At 36.4% G+C, this 16,151-nt stretch overlaps 1 protein-coding gene across 1 annotated transcript in view; it reads right to left on the bottom strand.

Annotated features, from left to right (window-relative positions):
* Positions 1-16,151, bottom strand: part of clcn1b (chloride channel, voltage-sensitive 1b) — an 87,831-nt gene that overhangs the window by 34,520 nt on the left and 37,160 nt on the right. Inside the window, exons 2-7 of the mRNA XM_062063777.1 lie at positions 14,787-15,012; positions 11,825-11,956; positions 11,597-11,725; positions 11,388-11,521; positions 7,245-7,322; positions 4,629-4,707 (exon numbers count right to left, since the gene is read on the bottom strand). Of these exons, the coding sequence (XP_061919761.1) occupies positions 4,629-4,707; positions 7,245-7,322; positions 11,388-11,521; positions 11,597-11,725; positions 11,825-11,956; positions 14,787-15,012 (778 nt within the window). The remainder of the gene's footprint in view (positions 1-4,628; positions 4,708-7,244; positions 7,323-11,387; positions 11,522-11,596; positions 11,726-11,824; positions 11,957-14,786; positions 15,013-16,151) is intronic.

Genomic DNA, 16,151 nt, shown 5'->3' with positions numbered 1-16,151 from the left:
TTGCCATTTCTAATACAAAGTAGTGTAAAGTTCTTACTTATATCTGTCAGTAAACTCGCCATGAAAGCGCTAAATAATAATAATGTAGTGAGATTACATTATTCACCTAAGGAACTTTGGTTATTAGAGAGTTCCTGTCAGACGGTTTTTGTTGTTTCTGGATGAGGAGATGCTGCTCCGTTATTGATTTAAGTAAAGTCTGAATGTCATTAAAACAGTTAGTGCCATCTTTTGACACTTTTTCCACACCCGTCCTTGCACGCTACACCGCTACAACAAAGATGACGGGGAGGATGACGCATCGGGAAGCGACTGTCAGAAAGCGGCTTGAAGATGATCTGTAAAATATAATCTATGCAACATTTTGACCAAAGAACCACCATTACATGTTATGTAGACCACAAGGAAGTGTTTTCCATTTAGAAAAAAATAATAATAATATGACTCCTTTAATGCGCCCTATAATCCGATGCGCCTCATATATGAAAAAAGATTGACGCGCCTTATAATACGGTGCGCCCTATGGTCCGGAAAATACGGTACATACCAATTAATATACTGTTACATATATTGATGTTGTAGGAGGCTGGAATATATATGGCGATATAGTGAAGTGAAGTGAATTATATTTATATAGCGCTTTTCTCTAGTGACTCAAAGCGCTTTACATATTGAAACCCAATATCTAAGTTACATTTAAACCAGTGTGGGTGACACTGGGAGCAGGTGGGTAAAGTGTCTTGCCCAAGAACACAACGGCAGTGACTCGGATGGCGGAAGCGGGAATTGAACCTGGAACCCTCAAGTTGCTGGCACGGCCACTCTACCAACCGAAATATGCCACCCCCCACATATAGATTTTAGGTAATATTGCAAATCCATACCCCTAATGTGGTCAAAGCAATCTACGTTTTCCTTTCAACTTTCTCATGCACTCCAAATTAATAATAAAGTTAAAATAATACATTGTTCATTTTGGGGGGGGGGGAACTCTCTCTCCAATTATTGCTTGCTTCCAATTACCACAATGTTTTTCTTGTAATTATAATCACAGCATTTATGGTAAGCTTGTGATCACAGAATGACTCCACCATAACTGGGTTCACTGCAGAAAGAGCAGCAAAAAGATAGCTGTGTCGTGCAAAATACTGTACACCCACAAAGTGTGATGTAGTCATGAAAAGCAAGCGTGTACAGTACCTCCCAGTGGAGTGCCGAAACAGCATCCCACCCCGACGGCACAGCCAACAGTCAGAATATCTGTGTAACCGTAAGGGTTCTACTGACACAGAGAACAGAAGGGTGGAGGGAGAGTAGAGGGGGGAAAAGGTGGGGTTGTGGGCGATGGGGTGAAAGTGGTGGAAAGAGAGGAGGGGGCAGTGGGGGGGAAGACAGGGTGACGTGACAGTGGGAAAGCACAAGTGGAGCAAGTGAATAAATAATGCTCAGTGAGGTAATAAAGAGGTGAGGAAACCACCATGACTCAGCAGCGGTGAGGAGGCACGTGCATCATGGAAGCAGCTTGAAAACACTGGATGTAATATCAATGGAGGTTCATCTGTGTCTTATTACCAAAGTTTTCTATGTAATTGAATTTTTTACCTTTGAATTTTGTGAACTGAATGGTTTTACGTCCAATTATGCTGGCAATTTAATTGAACAAAAATGTGTGCGTTTAAAAATTCAGTTTGTTCAAATAAAGTGATTTCATATTCAATGTGTAAAAAATTCAGTGCAGAAACGTTTGTTGCTTCAAAACTCAAGACTCACTTCTGATAAACCCGAACAATCGATCCAGTCTCAGAACCTGCCAATTAGGTGTCAAGTTTGGAGTCACGTGACACGGGTCTTGCAAAGCAGCAAAAAAAAAGGCAGTTTATGCAGCACTACGTGCTACAACAGACCTGGCATGATACTATGTAATAAACATTTCACTCCGGCCTGCATGATTGTCATATTTCTATTGGTATTCTTTATGCTTTATTTGTAGTGTAATAATTGTCATTTCTGTGTTATAAATATTTATTTCACTAACTGCTTCTTTGCTATCAGTAATTTTTATACACTGAATTTGTTTACACTGAATTTATTTACACTGAATTTTTATACACTGAATTTTTAAACACTGAATTTGTTTCCACTTAATTTTTAAACCCTGATTTTTTATACTGAATTTTTATACATTTAATTTTTATACAGTGAATTTTTATAACACTTAATTTTTAAACAGTGAATTTTTATACACTGAATTTTTAAACACTGAATTTTTAAACACTGAACTTTTATACACTGAATTTTTTTACACTGAATTTTATATGCTGAATTATTTTTACACTGGACATAGTTGGCTGGTTTTGACACAGGATTGATTGTTTTCGTCTTAATTTACCGGAAGCGGGTCTTGAGTTTTGAAACAACAAAGAATTACTGCACTGCATTATTATTACACCGATTTTTCCCAATGAGTTTTAAAACACTGTACCTTACCAAACTGTACACACATTAAACACACACATTTTGCCACATATCTTATTCAAAGAAATTGTCACCATACTTTGATATAAAAAAAAAAAATTCAGTTCATAAAATTAAAACCCAAAAAATGTATTTAAATTATGTCAATGTAAAAAAAAAAGCTTTTGTAATGAAGACACAAATTAACCTCTATATTTATGGACAAAAGTATTGGGACATAACAGTGCGTAGCGCTACAACACCATCCACTTATTTCGCAGACGTTGATTCCACAGATTTTCCCTTATTTTTCATAATTTTCCCTAATTTTCAAATGCAAATGCTGACAGGTACCTTTTAGAGTGTGACACCAAACTGTTCTAATTCTGCCTTAAAATGACATTGTCCAAACTGTCTTGAAAAGGCTTTGAGTCTATTTGGACAAAATATTTGATGAAAGTGTTTGTCTCAAGACTTTTGTCCATATCATGTGCATAAACACGAAACAACTGTGCATCATTGTGGAAACGCGCAGGCATCCTGGACAATGGTTACCAAGGTAACATTCCCACCATGGGTCAGTCATCTAGACCAACTTTGGTTATTTTGTCAGTCATTACTCTTAATTTATACATTCCATTCATATTCAATTATTTTATTTAGAGTGGGGGCTACTTTAAATGGGCCCTCTTATACATAAGGGACTTTTTATGGGCACAAAAAGTAAAAATTGTATTATCTCACTCACTTGTGAGCTTTATAGGTTTGTATAAACAAAAGAGGCTTCACTATAAGTATCTTATAATCCAAAAGCTCAGTCGTGGAGTAAGTAAGTATATTAGGACCACATACGCTATATTGCCAAAAGTATTTGGCCACCTGCCTTGACTCACATATGAACTTGAAGTGCCATCCCATTCCTAACCCATAGGGTTCAATATGATGTCGGTCCACTTTGTGCAGCTATCACAGCTTCAACTCTTCTGGGAAGGCTGTCCACAAGGTTGCGGAGTGTGTTTATAGGAATTTTCCACCATTCTTCCAAAAGCACATTGGTGAGGTCACACACTGATGTTGGTCGAGAAGGCCTGGCTCTCAGTCTCCGTTCTAATTCATCCCAAAGGTGTTCTATCGGGTTCAGGTCAGGACTCTGTGCAGGCCAGTCAAGTTCATCCACATCAGACTCTGTCATCCATGTCCTTATGGACCTTGTTTTGTGCACTGGTGCACAGTCATGTTGGAAGAGGAAGGGGCCCGCTCCAAACTGTTCCCACAAGGTTGGGAGCATGGAATTGTCCAAAATGTTTTGGTATCATGGAGCATTCAAAGTTCCTTTCCCTGGAACTAAGGGGCCAAGCCCAACTCCTGAAAAACAACCGCGCATCATAATTCCTCCTTCACCAAATTTCATACTCGGCACAATGCAGACCGAAATGTAGCGTTCTCCTGGCAACCTCCAAACCCAGACTTGTCCATCAGGTTGCCAGATTGAAAAGCGTGATTCATCATTCCAGAGACCGCGTCTCCACTGCTCTAGAGTGCTTTACACCACTGCATCTGACACTTTGCTTTGGATTTGGTGATGTATGCCTTAGATGCAGCTGTTCGGCCATGGAAACCCATTCCATGAAGCTCTCTGGTACTGTGCGTGGGCTAATTGGAAGGTCACATGAAGTTTGGAGCTCTGTAGCAACTGACTGTGCAGAAAGTCACCGACCTCTTTGCACTATGCGCTTCAGCATCTGCTTACCCCTGTCTGTCAGTTTACGTGGCCTACCACTTCGTGGCTGAGTTGATGTTGTTCCCAAACTCTTCACTTTTCTTATAATAAAGCCGACAGTTGACTTTGGAATATTTAGGAGCGAGGAAATTTCATGACTGTATTTGTTGCACAGGTGGCATCCTATGACTGAGAGCGGCCCATTCTTTCACAAATGTTTGTAGAAACAGTCTCCATGCCTAAGTGCTTGATTTTATACACCTGTGGCCGGGGCCAAGTGATTAGGACACCTGATTCTGATCATTTGGATGGGTGGCCAAATACTTTTGGCAATATAGTGTATGTAGTAGAAGAGTTTCTTCCAACCATACATGGCTCTATGACCTCATGATAATAAAATGTGTTTAATATCCAAGTTGAATGAGTAAGTTATCAGTTATGATGCCTGACTTGCCTCCCACGGGGGCAGCGAAACAAGTGGCCACTCCCACAGCACACGCACACACCAACAGGTCCTGGTTATGGGTGCCATTCTAGGGTTGAATGGGAGGAGGTGGCAGTAAAGACAAAAACATAGGGGTGGGGGGGGGATATGGGGAGGTCAACATTATTACACATGCCAGACATGACCATCACAATATTAATACTGTCAGACAGAAACACAAACGAGGTACAGGTGTGATTGGGGGCAGGGACACGAACACAGGGTGAGAAAACCATTTTGTTTCTGGCATCAAAATCAAAATTGGATTCCAGTGAATAAAAAAAAAAAAATGTTTGTTGAGTTAAATAAATGACTCCTCAATGTATCCCACCGTGTTGAACGTTCATATTGTGTGTTTAAAACCGTGCTGGAGGGCCAAGATTGTATCTTATGTGTTGTTTGGACATTGACTGCGTTTTGTTGTTGTTGTTGTTGTTGTCATGCACATGATGAAAACTGGCAGAAGGCAGATGAGCCAAAGGGGGCAGTAATGAGCATTACAAACTGTTTGTCAACGGCCTGTGTGTGTGTGTGTGTGTGTGTGTGTGTGTGTGTGTGTGTGTGTGTGTGTGTGTGTGTGTGTGTGTGTGTGTGTGTGTGTGTGTGTGTGTGTGTGTTCTTGTATTTCTACCCTTCTTGAGACAGCAAAGAAAAGTACCTTCCACATGAAGACCGGTGAACAAGTTAGGACATAAATCATGGTCCCAATACGGAAATCCATTGCATCTAATAGAGAATGTCTCATTTGCACCCCTGGTGGTGAAATCTATCAAAATTAGGGTGGTCCCAAAAAGGAGGGGTTTTTCAAATTGACTGTGTGTCGGTTTTAAAAGTGCTCCCCCTCTGGCCAACATATGTAATAATGCGCCCCAATTGACCAAAATTCATTAAAAAATTAAATAAATATGTATATAGAGACATACTGTAGTAACTCGAAGTAAATAATGAAGATTCAAAAACCAATCACAAACAAAAACAAAACAAAAATTTACTAAAAGCTAACCTTTTTATATTTGCATAGTATGTATATATTATTAATGTTGTAAATACAAGTGTTTATGTACTGTATTTTTTGGACTATATGTCGCTCCGGAGTATAAGTCGCCACCGGCCGAAAATGCATAATAAAGAAGGAAAAAAACATATATAAGTCGCACTGGAGTATAAGTCGCATTTTTTGGGGAAATTTATTTGATAAAACCCAACACCAAGAATAGACATTTGAAAGGCAATTTAAAATAAATAAAGAATAGTGAACAACAGGCTGAATAAGTGTACGTTATATGACGCATAAATAACCAACTGAGAACGTGCCTGGTATGTTAACGTAACATATTATGGTAAGAGTCATTCAAATAACTATAACATATAGAACATGCTATACGTTTACCAAACAATCTGTCACTCCTAATGGCTAAATCCCATGAAATCTTATACGTCTAGTCCAGTGGTTCTTAACCTTGTTGGAGGTACCGAACCCCACCAGTTTCATATGCGCATTCACCGAACCCTTCTTTAGTAAAAAATAAAATGTTTTATTTTTCAAATTCAAGACAAAGTTATATGTTTTTTTTACTGGTGCACAAAATGAACCGTGCATGAGCATCACCTTGTTCAAAGAACAAAACCAACACAGTGCATGAACTCACAACAAATTACACACCTGCAAATCAGATGGAAATTAGAGGGAACATTGTTTGGTGGTATCCATAATACGCCGATAGGGAGAAGTTTTTATTTTCACGATGAGTCGGGTGTGTCTTGACCTCCGCGGCAGAGGCTCCGCCGAACCCCTGAGGCCGACTCACCGAACCCCTAGGGTTCGATCGAACCCAGGTTAAGAACCACTGGTCTAGTCTCTTACGTGAATGAGCTAAATAATATTATTTGATATTTTACGGTAATGTGTTAATAATTTCACACATAAGTCGCTCCTGAGTATAAGTCGCACCCCCGGCCAAACTATGAAAAAAACTGCGACTTATAGTCCGAAAAATACGGTATCTAGAAAGGGTGGTCCTAAAGAGGTAGGTAACAAATACAACAATGTGTGTGTGTGTGTGTGTGTGTGTGTGTGTGTGTGTGTGTGTGTGTGTGTGTGTGTGTGTGTGTGTGTGTGTGTGTGTGTGTGTGTGTGTGTGTGTGTGTGTGTGTGTGTGAAAAGCAAATAATTTTTTTAAGAATTTTCCCCATAACTACACAATCAAATATTGAAACATAATTTATTACTTTATATTCAGTACCTTCTAGTGATTTTTACTATCATAAAACGTTTTTAAAATGATTTAGGTACTGGTATAATATATATGTACAACATTTTAGTGCAAATATTTGATTAGTAACAAGTTTAAAAACATAAAACCTTTTATGCGTATTCATTCTTTTTTAAATAATTTGCAAATAATTTGAATTCTGAGGGTCGAATTGGAAGTTGTCCAGTGGGATACATTGTGGTCATCTATGTCCACACATTCTTAGTACTATATGAGAATGGGAGTCGTGTCAGTTGTGACAAAAGACAAAATGTAAGAGTTGGGAAAAAGCACATGTCACAACAGTCAGTGTTTGCCTGTAGCTCCAGCTTACCTCATAGACGCCAGAGAAGATGGACATGAAGCGACTGAGGACTGCGGCACAAATACTGGCGATGTGGACGAATGGACCCTACGGGGATGTTGATGACAGACACACACAAACACACACAAACACTGACAATGGCGTGTAAAACAGGCAGTGTAAAGTGGGTCCTTTTGCTATCGAAACACATCAATCAGGGTGTAATTGCCGGGTGAGATGGCCTCCAACGCTACTAAAACTAATGCCCTCCTTGGAGGACTTGAATAATCAGCAAAGGGAGGCAGAGCAGGACAACAAGACGGCACATGATTTATTGTCCTCTAAAGTCACAGAAAGAATAGACGGGATGAAAAAAACTACAATCCTGAGTATAAAGTAGGATGGAAAGCTTGTTCAACACAAATATTGACTAATATTTTAAACAACAACAGCTTATTTTTCCCATACTTGCAAGAAACATCAGTATTTAAGCCATCTAAAATAATATTAGCTATAATGTGTTATTGTTGTTATTGTTATGTATAACACGAAAATACTATCATTACTTGCCTATTGCAGTATTATTATAATACAAATGCTGTTTAATATTTTATTGAAAATGTATAGCTTAGTTTATAGTGTATTATTTCTCCATACTAAAATAATGTTAACCATGAAATAAATTTTATACTAATACTATCATTACCAGTGTATTGTAGTATTATTATACAATACAAATATTTTTTTTATATTTAATTGAACATTAATACTCACAGTTTATGCACATTTATGCTGTGTGATTTTCTCCATATAGCCTGTCATGAAAATGTATGATTTTCTGCCATCTAAAATAATATTACCTATAAAATATTTGTTATAAAAAATATAAAGAGATTATTTGTTATATGATATAAAAGGTCATTTCATTACTGGTGTATTGTAGTTTTATCATATAATACAAATACTGTTTAATATTCAATTATAAGTGTATAGCTAAATTCATATTATATAATTTGTAATGTATTATTTTTCTCCATAGTCTATGAAGGAAATATAGCATGTTCTGTCATTTAAAGCAACAGTGTTAAGCTGAAGGCCCGGGGGCCACATCTGGCCCGCCACATTTTTTTTATATGCCTAGTCACATGACTTAATGTGGCCCCGAATGCCATTTAAATGGCCTGCCACATCATTTATGTGGCCTGCGAAAGGCTGGAAATAATAAAGCACTTTCTGGCTAAAGATATTTTTTTTGTCAATTTTGACAGAAAAATGTACTGCATGCAATTCATATGTTCTACACTTGAATATTACGGTATCTAATCATGCAATGAGATGTTCTAAGCGTCTTATTTTTGGGTTATCAAAAACAAATACTTGAATGTCTGCTTGTCTATGTATTTCAATGCATGTAATTTATCCATCAATCTGCCAGTAAAACTTAATAATCCAAAACAGTTGCTTATGCAAATTTTGTAAGGAGGCTAATACATGTTTATATCCATATTTATTTACTGTTACAAGCGACCCTCTGAGGGCAGCCTTAATTGCGATGTGGCTGTCAATGAATACAAGTTTGACACCTCTGATGAAGTAATTTTAACCATCAAATATAATCTTATTAAAATATGATCCATACCGGTATGGATCATATTTTAATAAGATTATATTCGAAGTAGTATTATATAATACAAATATTGTTTAATGTTTCATTGAAAATGTATAGTTGAATTTATAGTATATACATGTATGTTATGTGATTTTTCTCCATAGCCTGTCAAGAATTAAATGTTTAAAAATGTATATATATATATATATATATATATATATATATATATATATATATATATATATATATATATATATATATATATATATATATATATATATATATATATATATATATATATATATATATATATATATATATATATATATATATATATATATATATATAAGTTGGTAGAGTAGCCAGGCCAGCAATCGGAGGGTTGCTCGTTACTGGGGTTCAATCCCCACCTTCTACTATCCTAGTCACGTCCGTTGTGTCCTTGGGCAAGACACTTCACCCTTGCTCCTGATGGGTGCTGGTAGCGCCTTGCATGGCAGCTCCCTCCATCAGTGTGTGAATGTGTGTGTGAATGGGTGAATGTAGAAATACTGTCAAAGCGCTTTGAGTACCTTGAAGGTAGAAAAGCGCTATACAAGTATAACCCATTTATCATTTATTATATATATATATATATATATATATATATGTAATAAATGATAAATGGGTTATACTTGTATATTATATATATATATATATATATATATATATATATATATATATATATATATATATATATATATATATATATATATATATATATATATATATATATAATAAATGATAAATGGGTTATACTTGTATAGCAGTACCTTCTAGTACATCAGTGTGTGAATGTGTGCTATACAAGTATAACCCATTTATCATTTATTATATATATATATATATATATATATATATATATATATATATATATATATATATATATATATATATATATATATATATATATATATATATATAATAAATGATAAATGGGTTATACTTGTATAGCGCTTTTCTACCTTCAAGGTACTCAAAGCGCTTTGACAGTATTTCTACATTCACCCATTCACACACACATTCACACACTGATGGAGGGAGCTGCCATGCAAGGCGCTACCAGCACCCAGCAGGAGCAAGGGTGAAGTATATATATATATATATATATATATATATATATATATATATATATATATATATATATATATATATATATATATATATATATATATATATATATATAATAAATGATAAATGGGTTATACTTGTATAGCACACATTCACACACTGATGGCGGGAGCTGCCATGCAAGGCGCTATATATACAGTATATATATATATATATATATATATATATATATATATATATATATATATATATATATATATATATATATATATATATATATATATATATATATATATATATATATATACAGTACAGGCCAAAAGTTTGGACACACCTTCTCATTTCAATGCGTTTTCTTTATTTTCATGACTATTTACATTGTAGATTGTCACTGGAGGCATCAAAACTATGACTGAACACATGTGGAGTTATGTACTTAACAAAAGAAGGTGAAATAACTGAAAACATGTTTTATATTCTAGTTTCTTCAAAATAGCCACCCTTTGCTGCTTTGCACACTCTTGGCATTATCTTGATGAGCTTGAACTATGACACGTGTGAAGTGAAAACCATTTCAGGTGACTACCTCTCATTGCACCGGTCGCCCAGGGGAGGGGGTCCCCACATCTGCGGCCCCCTCAAGGTTTCTCATTGTATCCCATTGGGTTGAGTTTTTTCTTGCCCTGATGCGGGATCTGAGCCGAGGATGTCGTTGTGGCTTATGCAGCCCTTTGAGACACTTGTGATTAAGGGCTATATAAAAAAATTTTGATTAATTGATTGATTGAAGCTCATCTAGAGAATGCCAAGAGTGTGCAAAGCAGTGTAATCAGAGCAAAGGGTGGCTATTTTGAAGAAACTAGAATATAAAACAGGTTTTCAGTTATTTCACCTTTTTTTGTTAAGTACATAACTCCACATGTGTTCATTCATAGTTTTGATGCCTTCATTGACAGTCTACAATGTAAATAGTCATGAAAATAAAGAAAACGCATTGAATGAGAAGGTGTGTCCAAACTTTTGGCCTGTACTGTATATATACATATGTATAAAATAATATTTTCTGCAATTCAAAATAATATTAGCTATCAAACGAACTGTAGAAAAATACTATCATTAATGGTGTCATATAATACAAATATTATTTAAAATGTATTTGAAAATACATATTTTATTTTTTCCCCATAGTCTATCAAGGAAATATAGTATTCCCTGCCATCTAAAATGGTATCAACTATCAAATAGAATAATGTGAAGAATAATGTAATTTATGCTGTATTAAATCATTAAAAATATGTTATTTTTAAATTAAAACGACCAACACTTGAATTTTTATTGTTTCTCATGGTGAATAAAAGAAATGTATTCAAATAATGCCCAGTCCTAAATAATTGGCTAAGTGTTAAAATGTTCCCTTATCTTGTAATGAAATTGAGAATGAAAAGCTTGTTTACCTCTTTGCCCACCGGCATCCCGCTGCCCAAACCTGCCGTCAGGCCTATGACTTTAGCCACGAAGGCCTTCAGGGTCAGATACTCCTTCAAGACCACTCCCCTCAGGATGGTTTTAAGCTCAGGAATACCGGAACCTGCAGCCAAACATGGACGTAAACATCTGTTACGAGGTGAAGAGCGACCTGCAGGTGACAGAAGAAGGGGCTTACCAATGGCCTGCGGGGAAACCAAGTGGCAGAAAAGCGATGCGAACGTGACAAGGATCATGGGATAGCTAATCCAGGCCAAGTACTGCAGCGCCACGTTGCCCTTTAGCTCCCCGTGTATCCACTTGTAGGCTATAACAAGAAGACATTAAAAGGTTGCCACAGATGTTAAAATCAGTTTTAATTAAGAGAGCCCAGTCGTTATGTGCTTTTGTCAATGGATAGGGAGACCTTGCAGGCTTTTGGCGCTGGCGTAGTCCATGCTCCAGCTGACCAGGGCCATGGTCAGGCCCAGGAGGACCAGAAAGATCCAATCCTCTCCCAACTTGTTCACGATGTACCGCCGCACACGAGCCAAACAATCTGGAGCGGAAATGAATGACTCCGTTTATCGGAGGAGGTGATTAGTGACACTCAGTTATTGTAACAGTTGCTGACATTGTGATAATGAGAATGATGATAATGATGACGAAAGGGTGCAAGACTTCATTAGTAACCGCTGCACATGAATGACATGTACTGTATATGCATGGATGCTCTTTGTTTAACACACTCTCTTATCATGAAAGTATAGTCATACACCAAAACTACAGGGCAGACATAGTATTTTTTATTTCATTGTTTTTGTGGAATTGATTGTTGATTCATGTTTTAAAGGAGGCAAAAATGGTCCATTTTTATTTAATATCTAAAACATTTCTGGGCAAAATACGGCCCGCGGGCCACAGGAGGCGCGTTAAGATTTTCAATCTGCCCCGCCGGATGGTCTACATCATTTTTTTAGACCTTTACCATCAATACTGTCGCCGCCATTATGATGTGCAGTGCTGTTTTTAAATGACCGTAAGTCTTGAACTATAGAAAGTATTTCAATTAGAGATGTCCGATAATGGCTTTTTGCCGATATCCCGGTATTGTCCAACTCTTAATTACCGATACCGATATCAACCGATACCGATATATACAGTCGTGGAATTAACATGCCTAATTTGGGCAACCAGGTATGGTGAAGATAAGGTCCTTTTTTTTTTTAAATTAATAAAATAAAATAAGATAAATAAATTAAAAACATTTTCTTGAATAAAAAAGAAAGTAAAACAATATAAAAACAGTTACATAGAAACTAGTACTTAATGAAAATGAGTAAAATGAACTGTTAAGGGTTAGTACTATTAGTGGACCAGCACGCACAATCATGTGTGCTTACGGACTGTATCCCTTGCAGACTGTATTGATATATATTGATATATAATGTAGGAACCAGAATATTAATAACAGAAAGAAACAACCCTTTTGTGTGAATGAGTGCGAATGGGGGAGGGAGGTTTTTTGGGTTGGTGTACTAATTGTAAGTGTATCTTGTGTTTTTTATGTTGATTAAATTAAAAAAATAATTAAAAAAACAAAAAAAACGATACAGATAATTAAAAAAACGATACCGATAATAAAAAAAAAACGATACCGATAATTTCCGATATCACATTTTAAGGCATTTATCTGCCGATAATATCGGCAGGCCGATATTATCGGACAGCTCTAATTTCTATGGTCGAAATCTGCGCTTTTGAGTGTTATACGAGTTATTACAGGAATCTATGTCACAGCAGCTCAGACGAGGAACAAACCCGAGTGGGCGGGGTTTGTTTTCAGAGCAACCAGCTCGAAACGCATGTGTCAGGAACAGATGCAGAAGCAGATTCTGACTTGATAATATATCATATTGTAGGTGTTTATTACCCTTTGTATTCATATTTTGCTGTTTGTTACAGGAGTGATGTTCATACGTTGTTAATATTTAGTGTTTTATTGTTCATAGCTAATATTGTAAATCCCACTTTCTTTATTTTAATGTACATTTTTGGGTGTCCCATTCATTAAAAAAACTGTAAAATTCCATTCGGGTTTTTTTTAGGACATTGTGACTTTTGGTATTAGTGTTCCTGAACACTAATACACACATAATGTACAGCAGATTTTTACAGCTAAATGTGTATGTGTAATTTATACACACATACACATTGGCCCCCAGACACAGAGTCAAAATATTTGCCCAGTTCTGATCTAAAATAATGCTTAATAATTGAATGGTAAAACTTTATGTGAATATTTAATTAAAGTAGCTGAATTAATGAAGGATTTAATTTATTCATATTTTCCACCACAGTAGATCAAGGACATAGAAATATTACAACTATTTCTAAAATTGTGTTAAAGTATTATTATTACAGCATTATATAAAAAAACATTATTGCATATTGATCAAAAATATAAATTACTTTCTACCACAGTATATCAAGAAAATGTTTTGTTTTCTAAAATCTAAGGTAAAAAAATATCAACATTTTTTATTATTACTGCATTATTTTATTATGAATACTGTCTATAATGTAAAATCTACTCAACATTTAAGAAAAATAAGATTGAATCAATGACTTTGTTGTTTGTATTCCCCCTAGCATTTATGGAATTGTAGTATCTGCCATTACAAATAAAATATGTTTTAATATTATTATTGTACTATTATGTCATATATTAAAAAAAAACAGAAAAACATATTTTTACTCAAGCAACTTTTTACATATTAATCCATCCATTCATCCATTTTCTACCGCTTATTCCCTTCGGGGTCGCGGGGGGCGCTAGAGCCTATCTCAGCTACAATCGGGCGGAAGGCGGGGTACACCCTGGACAAGTCGCCACCTCATCGCAGATATATATATATATATATATACATATTAATAGTAACAATTATTTTGTCACTGATTGGCTGAGAGAAATTACATGTTTGGCCTGTATTTCAAATTTAGCCACCAAATATGGTGGGCCCAATAAAAGGCTACACAAAACAAGGATGTTGATTAAATAAGTGGTCAGAATCATTCCATCCATCAATTTACTTCCACCTGGAATACAAATTATAGTCTCTTCTAAAAAAAATTAAGTCTGCCTGTGGAAAGAACAATAAAAAGGGAATTAGCAGTAACTGACAGCTGAGCGGCGACTTCTGTGGGGAATAATTTGTTTTATTGTTTCTGCAGGGGGAGAAAAGTATAACGAACGCGTCGTCATACTAGAAAAATGATGCGGAGCTCCTTTAAACAGCATGTCATGCCGTGCACCAGCCACAACATCAGGTACACCTTCACAAGTCATGCCCGCCAAAACAAGAGCTGGTGGCATTTCAGCAACACACCTTGACATTTGGAGTAGGGGCGTGGCTTCTTGGTGGATGAGGCGTGACTGGGATGTGACTCCAAGGAGACGGGATGATGCTGATGATGATGAGTCCGCCGCCCGGACCCTTTGCGTGTTGCGGCGTTGTTCTCTCCGGCCTGTCTCCGCCATTGTCTCTCTGTCAGCAAGCGGGCCGCCTCCCGTCGGGCAAAGTTCCCCAGCTGCTCCCTGTACTCCCCGTACAGCTGTGGGCAAAATACACAGATAGACACTGTCAAAGCTGTAATTATAGCAGGGGCGTTTACTTACCTCACTAGAGAGTCTGTCATTTCCAAAATGTGAAAGTAATTACACTGTACACAACAGGAATGATGTGGAATGCATGATAAAGTCAATCCCTGTTACAATGTAGTCACCGCTATCTGTGGAAATAATAAATAAGAGGGAGCTGTCATGACAGGTCAGACTTAGTATATTATTTCCCTGTGTTTGTTTCTGTGTCAGTGCTCCTTCCGCCCTGTTTTTTCCACTTCCTGCGTGTTTCGCCTACCACGTCACAGCCTGTCTGAAGCGCTGAATAACACACCTGTCTCCTGTTTGGTGATGAGGAGATTCACCAGTGGACAATCACTCTTTAGCGGGGTATATTTGCCAGCGCCACTTCTCAGACAGAGCTGGCGCAGTGTTGAGTGCACACCTTAGTAGTGTAGATCATGTTTTGCATTTTTAATTCTGGTTTTTGCTATCTTTTCCATTTTCATCTATGGTTGACTGCTCACCATGTCTTTGCTCGGTGTCTAATAAAGGGACCTTCTGCTTGCCCACCGCCTGCCTTTTCTGCATCCTGGGATCACGCCAACAACCACGACTACGCTCCACCACGACACCGGCATTTTTTTTTTTGCTTTTCTAGTAATTATATATAATTAGTAGTATTATATATAATTATTGTTCTTAACCATTTTGACCTGGGGCCCACTCAAATATCAACTCTGAATTAGTAATCTTACTCTTGATTCTTCATTGTGTTCAATAATTATATCCAAACCACTTAAAGTTTAACAGGATAAATCTTGTCAAATTATATGAAAAGCATGTGTTAATCACAAAGATTATTTTTAAGGCTTAGGTCAGGCTGATTACAAAAATAAATACCAATGAAATATACTGCAAAAGAAGTGATTAGAACACTGACGAAAAACACAGTCATATAAATAAATAAGTACATTGTAACTAAATTAATTAGAAATGATAATGATATACATGTGTCTTAAATAAACTGTCAATAAAATTTAAGTTCAAATTAAAATACATCTTCACCACTTTAGTCATAATTTTTGTGCTTAAAGGCCTACTGAAAGCCACTACTACCGACCACGCAGTC

Source organism: Entelurus aequoreus, linkage group LG11, assembly GCF_033978785.1.
Source record: "Entelurus aequoreus isolate RoL-2023_Sb linkage group LG11, RoL_Eaeq_v1.1, whole genome shotgun sequence".
Taxonomy (NCBI): domain Eukaryota; kingdom Metazoa; phylum Chordata; class Actinopteri; order Syngnathiformes; family Syngnathidae; genus Entelurus; species Entelurus aequoreus.
The sequence above is the reverse complement of the archived record's forward strand: the minus strand, read 5'-3'. Positions and strand labels throughout refer to the sequence as shown.